Raw genomic sequence first — 19,109 nt, 5'->3', positions numbered from 1 at the left:
ATGCTGGCAAAGGATCAAATGGCACATGTCTTCCACAAAAGGAAGGAGATGAGAAAGCATCTGATTTTGAAAGAAAGTACACCAGCTGTAAGCTTTAAGCTTCAGTTGAGGAGGAGTAAACTGTAACCACAGGTTCTTCTACACCACAGTGGTCTCCAAAGGAAACTTAGGATTCTAATGAAGGTGCCCTCCAGAGCACAAGCATGCAATCACTGTGTGCTCTATCTGCTGGAAAATCATCTTCATGATTCAATGATGAGAACGAGACTTGACATTGCTGGCACGCAAGGACTTTTGATAGGAAGGAGAAATCTTCACTCACTTATGATTTTATGAAATTGAATATAAATAAATATTTTCATTTATGAGCTTAGATACAGTCATTTTCTTGGCCACTAGAAAATCTGCAGACATTTGAGCCAATAATGCTTCATTCAAGGGAAGGGCAATTTGCTGAGAAGCTGGCAGAAACCAAGGTGACTAAAGGAGTTGTTTAGAGGAGATGAAGAAATTTTCCTATCTCTCTGCCTTAATCTCTATTTTAACTACATAAGTCTAATATTATGATCACCTTTGGGATAAAGTAAATAGCAGCCAAAAAAACCTACTGTTTATATTTGGTCTTTATTCAACCAGTAAGTACCATGGAACATACTTCCTGTAGGCTGAACTAGGTTAAAACACCAGAGGACTGCCATGTAAGTGCTAACCAGAGTTTCTAGTTATGGAGAAAGAACAACCACTTTTTCAATAAATAATCCCCTTTTCAATAAAATATTATAAAAACAGCACTGAAAAAAACAACTAACTTAATCCACCCACTATGTATAGGTGACCAAAAGAAACACAGAGTAAACCTTTCACAAGTCCTATAAATTTCCAATCTGAGATTTCAAATTTTGTAGAAGATATAAAATTATTGACAAATGTCAGAATGTACAGCTACTTACAGAGACTAGGTTTTAAATGGTTCTTTAACATGAGTATCATTAGTTAATATATTTCCCTTCCTCTGACAGGAAGAAGTAGAGATAAGAACAGAGGCTACCATTTTGACTTCTTGAAGGATGGATAGAAAAACAGAAAAGCAGTAAATGTCTGGCAAGAGTCAACTAAAATCTTCATGAGTTCATACACATCTTGTGATCTCAACCCTGCTCACGAAATCTGAGTCCTGGATGAAGGACATATCTTACTGGGAATGTGGTAAAGCTACCCACTAAGCCTATGCCAGTCAGTCTCATTCTACACCACCCTCTGTAGAGGGAAGGGACAGAGTAGTTCCCAGGAGCACGTACCCCAAGGAAGACAAGGGCACCAGAGCAGGGCATACAGGTAAAGAAGTCTGGAGTTCACACAACTGATAGGTAAAGAGTTTACAAGGAAGTCAGGATGCTCCAAACCACTTTTTTCCCCGCTTCCTATCCAGACATAGTTCTCTGGGTCTGTCTGGTCACCACAGGGTGTGAAATTGACAGATCTGGTAGTCACACCCAAGGGTATTCTGTACTATGGACAAGATGCTCTGTACTCCTAAACTAACTCAAGTTGTCTCACAAACAACACTACTATGAGTCTAATCCCATGCTAGCTCATTGTGCCACAGATTGGAGAGTATCGCTGCATGAATCATGCATCATCCCCACAAATTCTCATTTGTAGTGACTATGCCTCTGAAGTTGAATCTGAACCCCAACTATGGTTCCTTGGATTTTCTCATTCTTCACGGAAATGTGAAAAGGACCTTAATTCACCAGAAGGGAAGCTATGATTCCACAACTCTTCTCTACCTTAGGGTTCTGTTCTATTATTTAATTATATTTCAATGCCAAACCTTAAGGCACTGTGCAAATATGGGATACTGAGAGCCAAATGGGGTGGCAAAGGAGCAAGGATTTTTGAGGGAAATATCAACACATTCATGTTTACACATTCTAAACTACAAATCTAGAAGTCCCATTTCTTCTCTTCAGAAATAAGGACAAAATAGGGGGAAAAAAGGGCACCACAGGATGACAAAGAAACCTTAATGGTGGACTTCCTAGGTTTCCCACAATTGCTGAGTTGGATTACAAAGGCCATTCACACATGTGCTTCCATTCTTTATCAAATGTTGGGAAGTTAAGAATATTTTTAAATAGATGGTATAAACATCCAAGAGTGAGACTGATAGTGTTTAACTTAATTAAATCATACCAAGATGACTGTTGTTCTTTAGACAATAGCCCAGATCTCAGCTTGATAAAGCAGCTTCTTTCTGTTCAAAAAAACCCTAAACTCAAAGTAAGAAGATCTAAGAAAGAATCCTGTTCATTTAACTTACTGGACCAGTTACTCCATCTGAAGTCTGCCTCCTTCTCTTTAAAATGCAAAGTCTATTGTCTACAATCAAAAGGGCTTTCATAAAGGTTAAACATAAACGAGAGCTCTATGTACATTGCCCAGTACAGAGTGGCACTCAAATGTTTAGTTTTGTCCAGGAGTTTATCTACGCCCCCCCCCATCACTACTAATAAATCTTTGCTTAACATGAAGTTGACCTGGTTTCTGTTCTATAAGGACCAATTCATCCCAATCTTACTTTGGCTGTATGCTAATGTTTCTCAATCTGTCACTGATATGGCAAAGTTTGACAGCAGCTGTGGGTAATCGGTTTGTTTGTTTGTTTGTTTTTGCGGTGGCAAGGAGGGCAAGGTAGAACAAAAATACATACCAACATTAGAAGGCCTTAGCCCTAAAGGCAATGCAGTTAATCAAGCTAGTAGGTCAAATCATTTTCATGAAATATTCATTTGGGACATTTCACAGTGAACTTGGGACTGGGTAAAAAGCTTCTACTGTTGAGAAACTTGATATAGCATGATATTTGGCCTGCTACCACTTCACAGAACAAAAAAGGATATGTTTATAATACTCCTATTTCCTAAATTACAAATCAGGATACAATTTCCAATTCATGTGAACCAGAATGTTTATACATAATGTCTAAAATAAATCCTAGAAATATTCAGGATAGATGTTCTCACATATATAAATATGATATATATCACTCAATATTTCTATCTCAGAAGTTTTTGCCTCCCAGGGCTGGGGGTGCGGCTCTGTAATAGAGTGCTTGCCTAACATGCATAGTGTCCTGGGTTAAATTCCCAGCACCAAAAAAAAAAAAAAAAAAAAAAGTTTTCACCTCCAACAGAAAAGCCATCCTCATAACAGTCACAGCAAGGGAGGAGAAGGCAAAGAAAATTAAAGAAAAAAGGAAAGAATTATCAGAGCAACAGTTAGGAAAGCCAGAAGAACCAAAAATGAATGAGCAAATGGTAGGCTCCAGGGATTCAGGAGAGCAATCTCTCAAGATTGATTTGTTCTTCAGGGCCTTCTCTGATAATTGCAAGAAGGAAGTAGTGAAGTGGAAGACCACTTTACATGCCTCTAATTAAAGAAAAAGAATGAGGCTTTTCAAGCCTGATCAAGGCTATGAGTGGATGAATCCCAAAGCTTAGTCACTGAGGCAGTTCTCTGACCTGATGACTAAAGCAAGAAGATGGGGTCAGAGAACCATGTTAATAAACCAGGGTAGCACATGAGGGCCAGACATTTCATCCTTTACTTTTGCTCAATGTTCTCCACCTATGCCCCAAGTCTGGCACTTATTTAATATTAGAATGAAGAAATAAGCATTTGGGGGGAGGTTCTAATGCCATAAGGATATGTAACAAGGCAACTTCTTGGACATTCAGGAAGAATTATTGCTCATATATTGAAATGAAAAATGGCAACATTCTCTTATGTTCCCAGGTGGTAGCAGACACAGAGGCAGACAAACTGTCCATTTCCCTGTATTGACTCTCTAAAGAGCATGCAAATTTGAGCCAAATGGTGGCATGCTGAGTTTACCTACAGCCTTTCCTGGCAAGGGATGAGTGAGGTGGGAGTATATACAGAGAAATCCGAACCTAAGAAACAACAGACTTTAGGCAAATCATACTTGACTAGTTACTGTCACTTATGCAAGTGACAGGAGGAAGGGACAACAAACAACAGGAATGTATATTATTTGACATAGACCATAATCAAGTGATAAGAAAGCTCATCTAGATCTAGATTTTTTCCGTTGACAGTTTCCCATTTTCAGGTTAATTTTTCTACGTCTGTGATTTTTTTTTTTTCCCAAACTGGAATTTTAAAAAGGAAAGATTGTCAAGGGGCAAGAAGAGACAATTTAACAAGCAACAGCCCAAACGCAGTCAGGACAATATTGTATAAAACAGATTGTTTTGTTTCTTTATAGAGATGACTGTGAAAATTCCAAGATACTAATGTAGATTATCTAGTCACCTAGAAACTAGCTACACTTATGAAAAGTGCTGGCAAGGGGGGATATTTCCATTAGACTAAGTGATTTCAGATTACTACCTACATCACTACAAAAACAAAAAAAAATTAAGTAAAAAATCTTAGTTAAAAAAAAGAACTTCAAAACTTATAAGAAATTCTCTCTAGGCAAAGAATAAAATGTCATTTCTGACTAGACAGCTGAATACAATTCCCATCTATTTGCAGCATCTTGCAGATACAGAACATTAAAGAGTATAATTTTGTGTTTTGAGTTTTCTTTTGGTGTTAATGTGATTATAGAGCAAATATGAAAAATGGATCACCATTGGATTAATAGAGGAAAAATGATATAGTGGCCCTTATCTACCCTTCCAAATCATTACAACAGTAAAAATAAAGGATGAATGATACAAAAGGGAAGTTAGTTTATAAACTGGAGTTTCTTAAGACTTAAAAATAGATGAGAAGTTAAATCCAATTCTGTTACATTATAATTGTGGAACTTTTTCTTTAGATTTTTTTCATATTTCCATCTAGGAAAAAAGTGAAGGGGGCTAGAATACTAAAACAAATTTGTGCTTGTAATTAGTTGCAAAAACAAATAGTAAGAATACCAGCAATGAGTTTTCACTCGTAGAATACATATGCAGTTAAAAGAATAGCAAGGAGGATTTTTCTCCCCTCCATAACACCCCCACTTGCAATTTCTTTTTTAAAAGCAGAAGTTTAACTTAGAAACAAAGAGCTACATTCACTACATTGTTCTCATTTGAATTAGCCCTTCCTAGACCTCATCCTCTGACTGCAGAAAAAAGGAGATGTCCCTGCTGCTTTGCTTTCTTTCTTCTGGCATGGTTTTCCATTAGGATGAAAATAAGATCCAACGATATTTGACTTTGTGAAATAGTGTAAAATTATAAACTCCATAGTCATAATATTTTTAAATTCTTCAAAATGGAATATGAGTATCTTTTTTGTTTTTTCAGACAAGGTCTCACTATGTAGCCCAGGGTGAGCCTGGAACTCTGATATTCTTGCATGAGTCTCCCTGAGTTGCGGGCATTATAAGAATAAGTGACTAAGCCCATCTTATGACTGTATCTGTATATTTAACCTAAAGTTATATTTCAAGTGTACACTGGAACTGGAATTTGAATAAATATATTGGAAATGTCGAGACACTTCCAGAATTAAGAAGTCACTAAAGTCATACAGCCAAATAACTGTAGATTACCTTTTATAATTGTTTTCATAGCTTGATTTTGTTGATCTCTGATTTTTCTTTCATTTTTTTTAGGTAGAACTAACACTTGCTTACAAATAACACAGAGGTAATGTATTTTTGCAATACAATGGCAATAGTAACCTTATATATTTTTTCTTTAAAAAAAAACCCTCATTAATTCTAAGTGCTTTAAATATTTTGTTTTTAGAGAAATAATTTTATCACATGCTACTGGCAGTAACAAAGATCATTAGGAGGATGATCCCCAGCTGCTTAGACTTGTCTTTATTTAAATACTGAAGCCATGAATGCAGCATCACTTCAAATTCTAGTCAATTTTGATTCTGCCCAATCTCAGCAACACAATTATTTCATCACTGGAAAAGAACTTAAAAAAAAAAAAAAAAAAAGGAAACTTTTATAAAGTCATAATAAAAATTCCCAACATGTAACTCGTTTCTTGAGTCCATGAGAGAAAATAGGAATAGGTGTCACTTGGGAAGAGTTAAGTTTGGTCCTCTGGGGTCAATTTCCAGGAGTGGCTTGGCTCATCACTAAGCAGGCACACAGCTTCACTGAGCAGATTTCTGATGGGGTGAATTTTTTTCGTCATATATAGTAATGCTGACTGGCATAAGAATGCATATTGTGGCAGTGGGGAGAAATGAACCAAGCCTTGTATGCACATATGAATAATAAAAGAAAAATGAAAAAAAAAAAAAGAATGCATATTGTCAAAGGGATTGTTGGGTTTTTTAAATATGTCATTAAGTAGGAAAGCACTAAATAGAGTTTATCCTTTCAACATAATGGCTTAATGAACTTCACCCTTGCACCGTAAGAAAACACAGCATTTTGGGAAAAAATACTTAATTGTGAAAAAGCCAATTCAGTGAAAATGACATGACAGCCTTCTTTTTGGAGATTGTGTATTGCTGACTGGAAACCTAGAACACATTTAAAACTAAACACATTGAGAATTTTGTTGTTGGTGGTTTTGTTGTTGTGGTGTTACTATTTCCACTCACCAGCTCGAAGGGGTCGTGGAACTCCCCCAACAAAGATAGTTTTTCTGGGGTCCAAAGGCTGAGAACCATCCATTACAAAGTCACTGTCACTTAGGTTCCATGGTCGAATTTGCACCTGAAAAAAAGTTGTTTACTTGGTCCTTACTTCATTTCCATCAACCCCAAATGAGAATAAGATGACTAAAGACAAACCCACTGATTGTGCATTTCACAATATACAAGACCCAAACAAAATCCAATTAGTTAATGCAATCTGCCTTAAGTGTCTTTCCACAGAACTCTTGGGGAAGCTACTCTAACTCTAGACATATACTATGAAATCTTCCCCATAAAACCACCTAAGATTTTTGTTTTTAAAGGCAGTGTTTTACAGGCAGATTCTGGGTTTTGGATCATATTCATTTTAAAATATCATAGACTGTTTAAAACCCATCACAGTATACCATTTAGTTTTTTAGGAGCCACCTAAGGAAGGGAACAGAAACACCAGGAATATTTTCTAAGAATTTTCTGTGTGTCTGGATTGTCAATTCCATTACTCCCCCCAAATTAAAATATTTAATCTTTCAGCAATATGATTTAACACAGATTAACACTCATTAAGTTAGAAAAGAATTACCAAAGATATCAAATACTGAAGCATATAGCACATCATCTAATTTTAGTCTGATTTTCCTAAATGAGGTTGGTTAAATAAAGGAAAGCCTGGAAAGAAGTAAAATTTTAAAGAACAGAAAAAGAAACCTCCAGGTACATTTCTTTCTACTAGGTAATTTTTCCTTAACTAGTGCTTAAATAGGACTTTGACTTGCTGCCCACAGTTTATACAGAAAAAAAGGTACTTTATCAGTTTAATTTTAAAACATATTCCTTTTAATTATAACTCAATTACAAAGAATAGTTTAAAACAAAACAAAACAAAAAACTAAACCAACAAAACCAAAAACCTCTCTGACCCCAAGAGATGAGGATGGCACTGCCTGAAAACCAACCAGTCAGGCAGGTGAGTGGCCATGTGCTTTGGGAACCAGCTGTGTGCAGAAGGGGGACCTGCTATCTATCCTTAAGGAACATGCCTGTCCTCCTTCCCCTCCCAGATTGAAACAGGAAACAAAACAGCTCAATTTTCATTTTCTTAGCAAAGGCAGAATTCTTCATTTTCCCATTGCTCAAGTACCAGCACTTAACACAAGAAAGCACATAAGATATTTTCTTCTGTGGCTTAGCTCATTACACACAGGAGTATTCCCACTTGCAATGCCAGCACTTCTGCCAATCCACACTTTCAAAACACTTTCATACTTTCTACTCTGAAACCTGTGTGGTCATTAGAAACAGTCTGCAATTCCTTAAGATTTCTATTAAATTCACTCCCCTGCTCCCAGTTTTGCCTTCTATGACACTGTGGCCCTCATCAGTCAGCCAAAAGCCACAAAATCTTATTTTCTTCTATAGATTCTGAAAACTTGGACTTATTTGCAATTCTGTTAACACTCAAGCATTTGCCCTGTCCTTTTTGCTCAAAAAAGAAAATCCAGTTCTTTTCTTATAAAATTTGATCTTGTTTGGCCACATCACACCAAATCATCCTTCACACAACAGCAGATTTACTAATACCATAAAGCACCACTTTTAAGTGCCTTCATGAGGGACCATTACTAACTTTTATTTAAAAATACAATAATTTCCTGATACCGTAAGAATGAAGATTCTACTGTCACAAATTAAAGAAAAAGGCAGCTTTAACCAGCTTCAATGATTAGGTGATTCTAATCATTACATTGACTTTAGTCATGGATCACTTTTGTCCCCCCTTAGGATGGAAGTGGGGTCTCTCACTATGTTGTCCAAGCTGGTTTTGAACTCCTAGACTCAAACAGTCTCCAGACATAGATATGAGCCACTGCACCTAGTTGGCCATGTATGGATCACTTTGTTTCAAAAATGAAAACATTTCCTGTGTAGTATCCATAGTGATCTGGTTTCAAAAGTACAGAAAACATAACCTCTGTATAGTTATAGACTCAAAAGTAGTTTGCAGAGATCTCAAACATTCCTGTTGAGAGCTTTCCTCATTGCCTTTTCTCCCCCCATCATGCCCTCCATCCCCACTTCATCACATCACACACAACCCATTCCTTTCCCCTATTCTTGGCATTACAGATTAGGTAAAAATACAGGAAGAGGGCTCAAGACGCAGTGCTGATTAACCCTATTCAGAAAATCCACACTTCCCAGCTGCTACCAGAAAACAGCTGCTCAGAGCTGCACCTCTGCAGAATTAAAGAAATGTCAACACAGGCCAACATCAGCACACTTCACACACTAAGCAAAAGTAATGTTGTGGTACTGTTTGTACCAAGAACTTCCACTCACACTTTGGTGTCACTCTAAAATATAAGCTCACTTTCACACACAGCATATTTCTTCATCTTCTTCATTTTATTTATTCTTGGACCTCAGAGCCTGACTCTGACGTTCTCTTTGTGGATGTACACTTTGGATATATATTTTTTTCTGGGCCTGATTTATTCACACACACACATACACACATGTCTTTATTCAATTATATCATACTTCATAAGCTGACTCAAATATTTTGTGGAAAGGGGTAGAGTATAAATAAAACAACTGTTTGTTGTTGCTGTTTTGAGATAGGGTCTTGTTATGAAGCCCAGGTCAGTTTTGAACTTGAAATCTTCCCACCTCAACTTCCATTTTTTTTTTAATTTATTTATATGTGCATACAGTATTTGGGTCATTTCTCCCCCCTTCCCCCCTCCCGCCCCCTCACTCTCCCCCCCACCCTCTCGATACCCAGCAGAAACTAATAAGCCCTTATCTCTAATTTTGTTGAAGAGAGACTATAAGCAATAATAGGAAGGAACAAGGGTTTTTGCTAGTTGAGATAAGGGTAGCTATACAGGGAGTTGACTCCCATTGATTTCCTGTGCATGTGTATTACCTTCTAGGTTAATTCTTCTTGATCTAACCTTTTCTCTAGTTCCTGGTTCCCTTCTCCTATTGGCCTCAATTGCTTTTAAGGTATCTGCTTTAGTTTCTTTGCGTTGAGGGCAACAAATGCTATCTAGTTTTTTAGGTGTCTTACCTATCCTCATACCTACCTTGTGTGCCCTCCCTTTATCATGTGATCAAAGTCCAATCCCCTTGTTGTGTTTGCCCTTGTTCTAATGTCCGCATATGAGGGAGAACATATGATTTTTGGTCTTTTGGGCCAGGCTAACCTCACTCAGAATCATGTTCTCCAATTCCATCCATTTACCAGTGAATTATAACATTTTGTCTTCTTCATGGCTGCATAAAATTCCATTGTGTATAAATACCACATTTTCTTAATCCATTCGTCAGCAGTGGGGCATCTTGGCTGTTTCCGTAACTTGGCTATTGTAAATAGTACTGCAATAAACATGGGTGTGCAGGTGCCTCTGGAGTAACCTGTGTCACAGTCTTTTGGGTATATCCCCAAGAGTGGTATTGCTGGACCAAATGGTAGATCAATGTTTATCTTTTTAAGTAGCCTCCAAATTTTTTTCCAGAGTGGTTGTACTAGTTTACATTCCCACCAACAGTGTAAGAGGGTTCCTTTTTCCCCGCATCCTCGCCAACACCTGTTGTTGGTGGTGTTACTGATGATGGCTATTCTAACAGGGGTGAGGTGGAATCTTAGTGTGGTTTTAATTTGCATTTCCTTTATTGCTAGAGATGGTGAGCATTTTTTCATGTGTTTTTTGGCCATTTGAATTTTTTCTTTTGAGAAAGTTCTGTTTAGTTCACTTGCCCATTTCTTTATTGGTTCATTAGTTTCGGGAGAATTTAGTTTTTTAAGTTCCCTATATATTCTGGTTATCAGTCCTTTGATGTATAGTTGGCAAATATTTTCTCCCACTCTGTGGGTGTTCTCTTCAGTTTAGAGACCATTTCTTTTGTTGAGAAGAAGCTTTTAGTTTTATGAAGTCCCATTTATCTATGCTATCTCTTAGTTGCTGTGCTTCTGGGGTTTCATTGAGAAAGTTCTTACCTATACCTACTAACTCCAGAGTATTTCCTACTCTTTCCTGTATCAACTTTAGAGTTTGTGGTCTGATATTAAGATCCTTGATCCATTTTGAGTTAATATTGGTATAGGGTGATATACATGGATCTAGTTTCAGTTTTTTGCAGACTGCTAACCAGTTTTCCCAGCAGTTCTTGTTGAAGAGGCTGTCTTTTTGCCATCGTATATTTTTAGCACCTTTGTCAAAGACAAGTTGGTTATAGTGTGTGGCTTCATATCTGGGTCCTCTATTCTGTTCCACTGGTCTTCATGTCTGTTTTTGTGCCAGTACCATGCTGTTTTTATCGTTATTGCTTTGTAATATAGTTTGAAGTCGGGTATCGCGATACCTCCAGCATTGTTCTTTTGACTGAGTATTGCCTTGGCTATTCGTGGCCTCTTGTGTTTCCATATAAATTTAACGGTAGATTTTTTCAATCTCTTTAGTGAATGTCATTGGAATTTTGATGGGAATTGCATTAAGCATGAAGATTACTTTTGGGAGTATAGACATTTTTACTATGTTGATTCTACCAATCCATGAGCATGGGAGATCTCTCCACTTTCTATAGTCTTCCTCAATCTCTTTCTTCAGAAGTTTATAGTTTTCCTTGTAGACCACCTCAACTTCCTGAGTGGTGGAATTACAGACATGTACCACCACATCCAGAACTGCTTTTTAATTATCTTTGCTTAATAATTATTTTTGAGAATGGAGAAAATTAGAACTCTATCCTAATTCAATACAAATTTCCATGGCAATAGCAGTTTTACATATATAGGTATAACATTGTGTGTGTGTGTGTGTGTGTGTGTGTGTGTGAGAGAGAGAGAGAGAGAGAGACAAAGAGAGAAAGACTCATCCAATATGTTGCGAAAGAGGCTATATTCTAAAGAGAAAAGGCCTCTGCACCTAGAGGACAAGTGTAGGGATATCATGCAGAAATAGTGAAGAGTTCCTTAAATGAACATGACATGAGTCTAGCACTCCTTGGAGTAACCAATCACATTTGCTTGTAAAAGTGACTCTAGGAAGAGGTACTGCAAAATCATTTGGGAAGCATCAGCCCTTTGGCCATACCATGTCCTTATAGCAGTCAAATGCTATAGGGCTGGACAGGTAGCATAAATGTGTCAGGCCACCAGGACAACTGTTAGTAAGTGGGGGGAGATACTGTACAGGCTAAATAAGTGCTAAATCTATCTTGTGAACTCTAGTCCATGATCTTTGGCTTGAAAGATTTAGTACCACACAGCTCACAATGGAATGTTTTCTCCCATAAGCACTTATAAGAGAAAAATACAAAAATAGTTCTTCTTTTTAAGTTTCTTTTTCAGTATATATTTCTATGGAAGGTCTCCTGAGGACCATGAAACCTACTTTTCGCTGAATTATTTGTCTTCTAAATTCTTATTCTCTAAATCATTAATCTATTTTATGTAACTGCCTATTTCCAAAAGTAAGATGTTTTAAGGATCTGGACAAAAAAATTCAAGCACAAAGCTTGCTGATATAAGTGAACTAACTCATACCACAGTGACTTTAACATAGGCCTTCAAGAAATCTACAAAAATGTATCACTGATAAAAGTCAACAGTTATTAGTGAAAACACTCACTTCCCTTTACAAGGTTTCCCAGTGTGTGCAGGTCCACGGGGTGGCGTGCCACACAAACAGAATTTAGCAAAAGCTTTTACATTATCTTTTCTTGGAGCTTCTCAACATGCACTGATCTATCTAAGATGAAGGAATTCTATAGGCTAGAAGCTTTTTAACCTAGCATTTCTGAAATTATTTCCATGGAATTTATTTTTGCCTAATACCTATAAATGTCCATATTTTGGATAATACTTCCCTATTACATTTTGTCCTTCAGGTATATCAAAATCTGGCATAATAAGGCAATGAGTAATTGAATGGAATGTTGCAGAAACTTCATGCCAGCCTATACTTTTTCTTCATTTAATTCCCGTTACTCTGACACAACTGCTTCCATAGTAAATTTTAGTAAATTTAATATTAGTAAATTACTAAATTTAAACATTAGATTGCTATCCAAAGAACTGAAAGTTTTCTGGCTAAGCTGCATAAAATGTTACCAAACAAGTACCTTTCAATAAAGAATAACCTATCTAATTAAAGATCTATATAAAAACTGAAGTTTCATCCTACTTAAAACTAGGAAAAAATATTAAGAAATGCAATATGGATCACTTATTTAAACAGAAAGGTATATGATAACAACTCTTACTAATAAGATTTTACTGAAAACTTACAAAGGCCTCCAAGTTAAAATTTTAAAATGTACTTTTGTTGTATCTTTAATTATAGGATAAGAGAAAACACAGGTTTAATAAGAACAAGGCTCTAGAATTCCCTCAGTTTAGACCACAAGTTAGTATTTAGATATTCATCTACCAATAATAATTTTGTCTTGTGCTCATTTTGAACATCTTACCCTATATTTCATCCTTGCCAAGTTCCCCCTCCTTAGATTATAAATATCCATCAATGAATATTCCACTACATAGTGTCTTCATTTTCAGTTATTAGTGAAAACACTCATTCTAATTCTTGTTTTTCCCAAGGCAATTCTAAGAGGTAAACTGTTCAAAATCAACAAGTACAATCTGATGATCAGCCCAAGTACCTTAGCCAGGACTCCCCAGCCCTTTAGCTATTTGTCCTCTTTCCCATAAAGTACATGGTTCAGAGCTCAGATACCGTGTTTGTGCACACACGTGTATACACACACACACACACACTTTTCTTCAAACTCCTACTCAGGCTCTTCAGGAAAAAGTCTCTATTTTTCTCTCCCTAATCCCACAATCCTTTCATCCTACATGAATCAGAAAAACAATACTGCAGAACCATCAGGATGCCTCTCCCGAACAAGCAGCAACATCCCAGCTCATTCTGATAGCCAGGATGAGTCAGCTAAACCCAGGTCTGCTGACATACACTGCAATAGTTCAGTCGTAGCAATGAACTCAGACCCACCCCAGCTGTCAGCAATTCTATTTTAAGCATCACAGACCTCACAGAATGACTAGTGTGTCCAGCAGTATCAGAAATAAACTAATCTGTGGTTTATGAGGCATCTTTATCTTTTCCATGGTATAAGGACTTGTTTTTATTATTAACCACCAATACCAACCACAACTAACAACAGTAATATTTGTGGTTTGGACTCCAAAGCACATTCAAATTTGGCATCTCATTTTGACCTAATTTTTACCTCATTGCCAATTTCCAGGGAGAAGTAGAGAGAAAGGAACCCAATAAATGAACCAGGGAGAAGTAGAGAGAAAGGAACCCAATAAACTCCAAAGCACATTCAAATTTGGCATCTCATTTTGACCTAATTTTTACCTCATTGCCAATTTCCAGGGAGAAGTAGAGAGAAAGGAACCCAATAAATAAATGATTGCCAATCTCCTGGGAGAAGTAGAGAGAAAGGAACCCAATAAATGATCAGAGTATTTGGCCTTGATAAGAGTTCTGAATCCTGGATAGCTCTGGGGCCACAAGGCAAAAAGCTCAAATATAAGTAGGCCACAGAGAACCTCATCAAAAGAGCCAGGATTCTTTCTAGAAAGGCAGCCAAAAGTAATTCTGGAAAATTCTCTCATGTTCTCCCAGGATCTGCCAAGTCCACCGTCTGGTTTAGGAAACAGTCCTGGTACCAAAAGGAAACCCCTGCTATCTGCACGGAGCTGCACAGCCTACCTGACGCAAGGCTTACAGCCACTTTGGGACCTTCAACAACTGATGATCAGTTCAAGCACAGAACTCTGTGTAGTGTTGCATAAGGGCCCACTGCAGAAATGAACCATGCATAAACCGAAATGGTTCATATGTTCTTGCACTCTGCTTGCATTAGTAAAGCCATTATCAATTAAATGCTATAGCCAGAAGACTCAAGTCAGCACTTTCTCTGCAAAGGCTTTTCCAATTGTGTCAGGAACATCTACCACTCTCCCCATGGACCACTCCCACACTTCAACTACCCCCTGTGATACTCCATCAGAGTGTCTGCAGCTCCTTAGTTCATTCACCTCTTTCCCGCCATTGGACTCAGGGATCCTCTAAGGCTGAGATCATATATCTTCTGCATGGGTCCCAGTTGCCCAGTACAGTGCCCAAATCCTAGTGAATGCTCTGTGCAGGTTTGGTGAATGAACAAAGGCCTACCTCTGGCACAATGGGTCCATAAAAACATTTCCAGCAGCTTTGTTTTTCATTTATTTCTTTTCTTTTTTGAGACAGGGTCTTGCCACATAGCCCGGTCTCTTCTTGAACTTGATTTCCCTGCTTCAGTATGGAATTATAGGTATGCATCACCACTACCAGCTAAGCAGCTGCCCTTCTATAGCTCCCAGATCACTTGATTCACTCCCTTGCAACACACCTTTCAGAGGCATGGAAATACAGGGTGCTGGTTACCAGTGGGCACCCCAGGACTGGGTTTAATTGGCACATATTTCTGATGCCAACCAGGTAACCAACTCAGTGGTCAGAATTACCTAATATTCATTATCACTTCTAATGCTTTCACATCTCTTATAAAGCATAAGTATAACAGCTGACACATTTGAAAGGAGAAACTGCTAGCACTTTTGAACATTTACATGTATGACTATGCTATGCATTTTACACACAGTCACACTTAAACCTCACAACTGCATGCCGTAACACCATGTTAGACATAAGGAAGCTAAGGATCAGAAGAGTGAAGTCATCTCAGGACTGAAATCCAACTTATCTGACCCAAAGTCCATATATACTCTTTCCTTTATAATAATGCTATGTACCCACAAGGCTCCCTGTGCTCCAGGCTACTGGCTGCCAGTCACAGCTTCCCAATGGGCTGAAAATGCATTCTTACTAGTAAGTGATTAGCTTCCCTCTAAACTCATTTTTGCCTATCTCCAATACACTAAGAAATGGCCAGTAGTATGTGACTCAGTGGTAAAGTACTTGCCTAAATGCCCAAGGTCCTGGGTTCAATACCCAAGCAGCCAAAAATGGCCAACAGACTCTTCTTACATCTATGAATAGGTCTAAGAAGTTTTGAGCAGTTAGAAAAACTCAAGAAAAATGATTTAACAATGAAACTGGCACTATATTTGGCTATTTTAAGATTGCCTCAAGCAATCTTGTATCCTAGCCACACAATTCTAGTATCTACATACATGTATAGTTTTCAGCACCATGGTACTAGAACAGAATAGTGTTACTGGCATGTTGATTACTAAAATTTTTGAGAGGAAAGCACACAGGAAAATTTCAAGTAACCTAAGTTTTTCCTGACACGTAGTCTAGTCTTTGAGAGCGAATAGACTATCTAATAGAATAATCCCATAGAAATCTGTACAAGTATATTCTCCAAGGCTGGCATGTAAAATGCTAGGTTAAACAATATAACACAAATTTACATATTGCAAGACTCTCAGAACATTTCCCAAATGTTTATTAAAGGAGAAAATGGATATAAGAGGCATAAAATATTTAATAAATTCCACTTGTTGTTATGAGACAAAAGTCTTTTTATCTACGACCCCTTCAAAACACTAGTTTTTGATGGGACAAGTATTCCTCAGAACACACTTTGGTAAACACTAAATATGATCCCATAAGGGTTAGCATTGGCTATTTTGCCCACTAGCTTCCATTTAGCACGTTGGAACTCAACATCATTTTGACTTCCCTTGAAAAAGGATATAGCTCCAGAGACTCATTCTGGACCCATTTGCAAATTCAGAGACTAAGAGCAAAAAAAAAAAAAAAAAAAAAAGGATTTATTATGAATAGGAGGTACTTTTTTCATTTTAGAGGAGGAATTCCTTCTATGAAGAAATTACTGTAATGGAAGGTACCCAAAAAATAAATCTTCTTAATTAAGATCAGAAGTGCTAAAGATTTCCTAGGTAGAATATTCCCAACATGATGATATGGTCAAGTCATGATTTTTAAGATGGAAACACAAAACCAGATTTGATTGGGCCAAGATAAAATTATAGTATGTCTTAGGACATAGTAGAAAGAGAATGATATAGTCTTATTAAATATACCACAAGTAAAAGAAAAATTGAGGGCGTCAATCAAAGTGCTTTGTAACTGAGCCTCTACCTATTTTTCCTTAAAAAAAAAAATTGTTTTGAGACAGGTTCTTACTACGTAGCCGAGGATGGTCTCAAACTCATGATCCTCCTGCCTTGGCTCCCAAGTGCTGGGATTATACCTGCACCACTCACCTGACTAACTTAATTTCTATTCTCTTTCATGCATTTATGCTCCAACTAACCTCCTAAATGATTCCATTAATCACACAATTCCCCATTTCTGTGTTTATGTTGTTGCCTCAATTAGTGATCAGCTTTCTTCCTTACACCATACTTATCAATTTTTATTTTTAAGTGGATGACCATGTTACCTGATCAAAAGCCTAAAGAACTAACCTTTATAAGCACACTTCAGTTTAGTAATATAGTTTTAAAACATATAGCAAAATCAATCCATGTTATTTCAGGATACATAGAAATTGTGATTGACTATAAATTTTAAGGAGGAAGCAGAAAACTCCTCTGACACTCCTTTCAAGGTTTTTCCTGTTCCACATCTCTAGCCAAAGTGTCCTAGAAGGTAAGAATCATTGACATCTTTTCAGGATACTCTTTTTTTTTTTTCCAGCTCTTATCTCTACTAGATTGTTCTATCAGCTTGCTATCTTGAATCTTAAGACTCAATCTATTCATACATTCAAAAAGGAGAGTTTCCTTGATGGGAATCTGCCTGCTTCATTGGAAGCACATACACAAAGCTTATATGAGCTATGGAATTCCTCTCGCTGAAGAGGAAAAAAGAAAACAAGTATCTAGACGCTTTGCAACAGCTCCTGTTCCTGCCAATTTCTCTCCCCATTCTTTAGAACTGAAGAGTCAATCAGGCCACAAACACAGTTCCTTCTGCCATCTTTTAGGATGAGATCTATATAGAACATGCTAAGTAGAGTCATGTAGTGGGAGGTAATCGCTGACCAAAAACACCTCCATAATACAACCTAATATCCATTAACTTGGGATTCATTTGAGTTAAAAAACAAACATAGTCCTGAACAAGATGGTTTTGAGGTAACTTTGTTATCAGGCTCTGCATTAAGAAAACAATCTGATTAACTTGATCCACTCAAAGGGAATGGGAGTTTGATTTGAGAGGAAGGGACAGGAAAAACAAAGGGTAGAAAATCTTCAAGATCATTATGGAACATGATGCATTTCTCAGGAAAAGTCCAAGGAGAGTCAGAAAGAATAAACAACCGAATGTGGGTGCTGGAATCCTGAAAGGCAGAGAATGAAAGCTAGCCAATTCAAGACACAGGAGCAAGGAAGAGCCATAGCACAAAAAGTGTGGTGAATAAGCTCCAAAGATTGAACTTGCCTATTTCCAAAGTCCTTACTTATTCCCAAAGGTTCAACCCAGTTCTCAATTTCTGTGGAACCATCCACAATGAGTTGGAATGCATCAGAACCTTGGTAGGAAGGTGTGACCAAATGAGGTTAGGAGTGGTAAATATAGAGCTAAAGCCAAGAAAGAGGTTTTAAAAATGGAGCCAAAAGAACTGGAATTCAAAATGGGATTCAGTTCATTAAAATGACAGGTTTTAGGGATTTTTATACTTTCCATTTTACGTTTTATTCAAAGTATTATGCTGGAAATTCTGAGTATGTCTAGGTCAAAGAAATGTATGTTTGGCAGTCACCATTCAGAATTCACCAAGCTCTAATAAAACTGCTTCACTTGAGCTCAGAAAATGAAAGCTGCAGTTAAGGCAGAATTTTGAAGAAAGAATGAAAGTGAGTTTCCCCATAAATATTTCCAAACTAGATCAGTACACTAATTATTTTCAAAAGTCCTCCAAGTCATGGGTAACACATGTGTTTAGAGGGAAAACACTCAACAGCAATGATGTTATCTCTACACCACCCATGTCTGCAACAATCACAGCTTGCTCCCCTTCAAGAGATGTCCTGTCCAGTGAGGGCCTGTCCTACAAAGCATATTATCTTTTCTCTCTTAGAGAGCCAGTGACATAAACCATCCAAGATACATAAGCCCCATCTGCTCATCTCTATTCTCCTCACCTTAATTTGAGAGCTTCTTTCCTTCTATGTACATAATTAATTCAATGTCTATCACTATCCCTCTATCTTCTTACACATAAAAATATATTTCTAATCATTTCCTATGGTGAATGGCCAATTCCACCTAGTTCACTCCCACTCCCCTCCCACAGATGTGCCAGTGACAGAGGCTCTGTGAGGTTGACCTCTCTGACATTTGATTCTGCCAAATTTGGCACAAACTTTCTAATCTCACACTCCTCCAAAGAGACATAAAGAAGTTATTTCATATTCATGATTTATACAGATGAAATACTGTACACTTACATTATAATCA

The 19,109-nt window shown here is 37.3% G+C and overlaps 1 protein-coding gene across 8 annotated transcripts in view; it reads right to left on the bottom strand.

The window, feature by feature from the left end:
* Positions 1-19,109, bottom strand: part of Cpeb3 (cytoplasmic polyadenylation element binding protein 3) — a 179,367-nt gene that overhangs the window by 19,283 nt on the left and 140,975 nt on the right. For all 8 annotated transcript variants that reach the window (XM_074078776.1, XM_074078773.1, XM_020157307.2 and 5 more), the window contains one exon: positions 6,592-6,706. In XM_074078776.1, coding sequence (XP_073934877.1) covers positions 6,592-6,706 — 115 coding nt within the window. The remainder of the gene's footprint in view (positions 1-6,591; positions 6,707-19,109) is intronic.

Source organism: Castor canadensis, chromosome 7, assembly GCF_047511655.1.
Source record: "Castor canadensis chromosome 7, mCasCan1.hap1v2, whole genome shotgun sequence".
NCBI lineage: Eukaryota > Metazoa > Chordata > Mammalia > Rodentia > Castoridae > Castor > Castor canadensis.
This window is presented reverse-complemented; position numbering and strand designations above follow the sequence as displayed.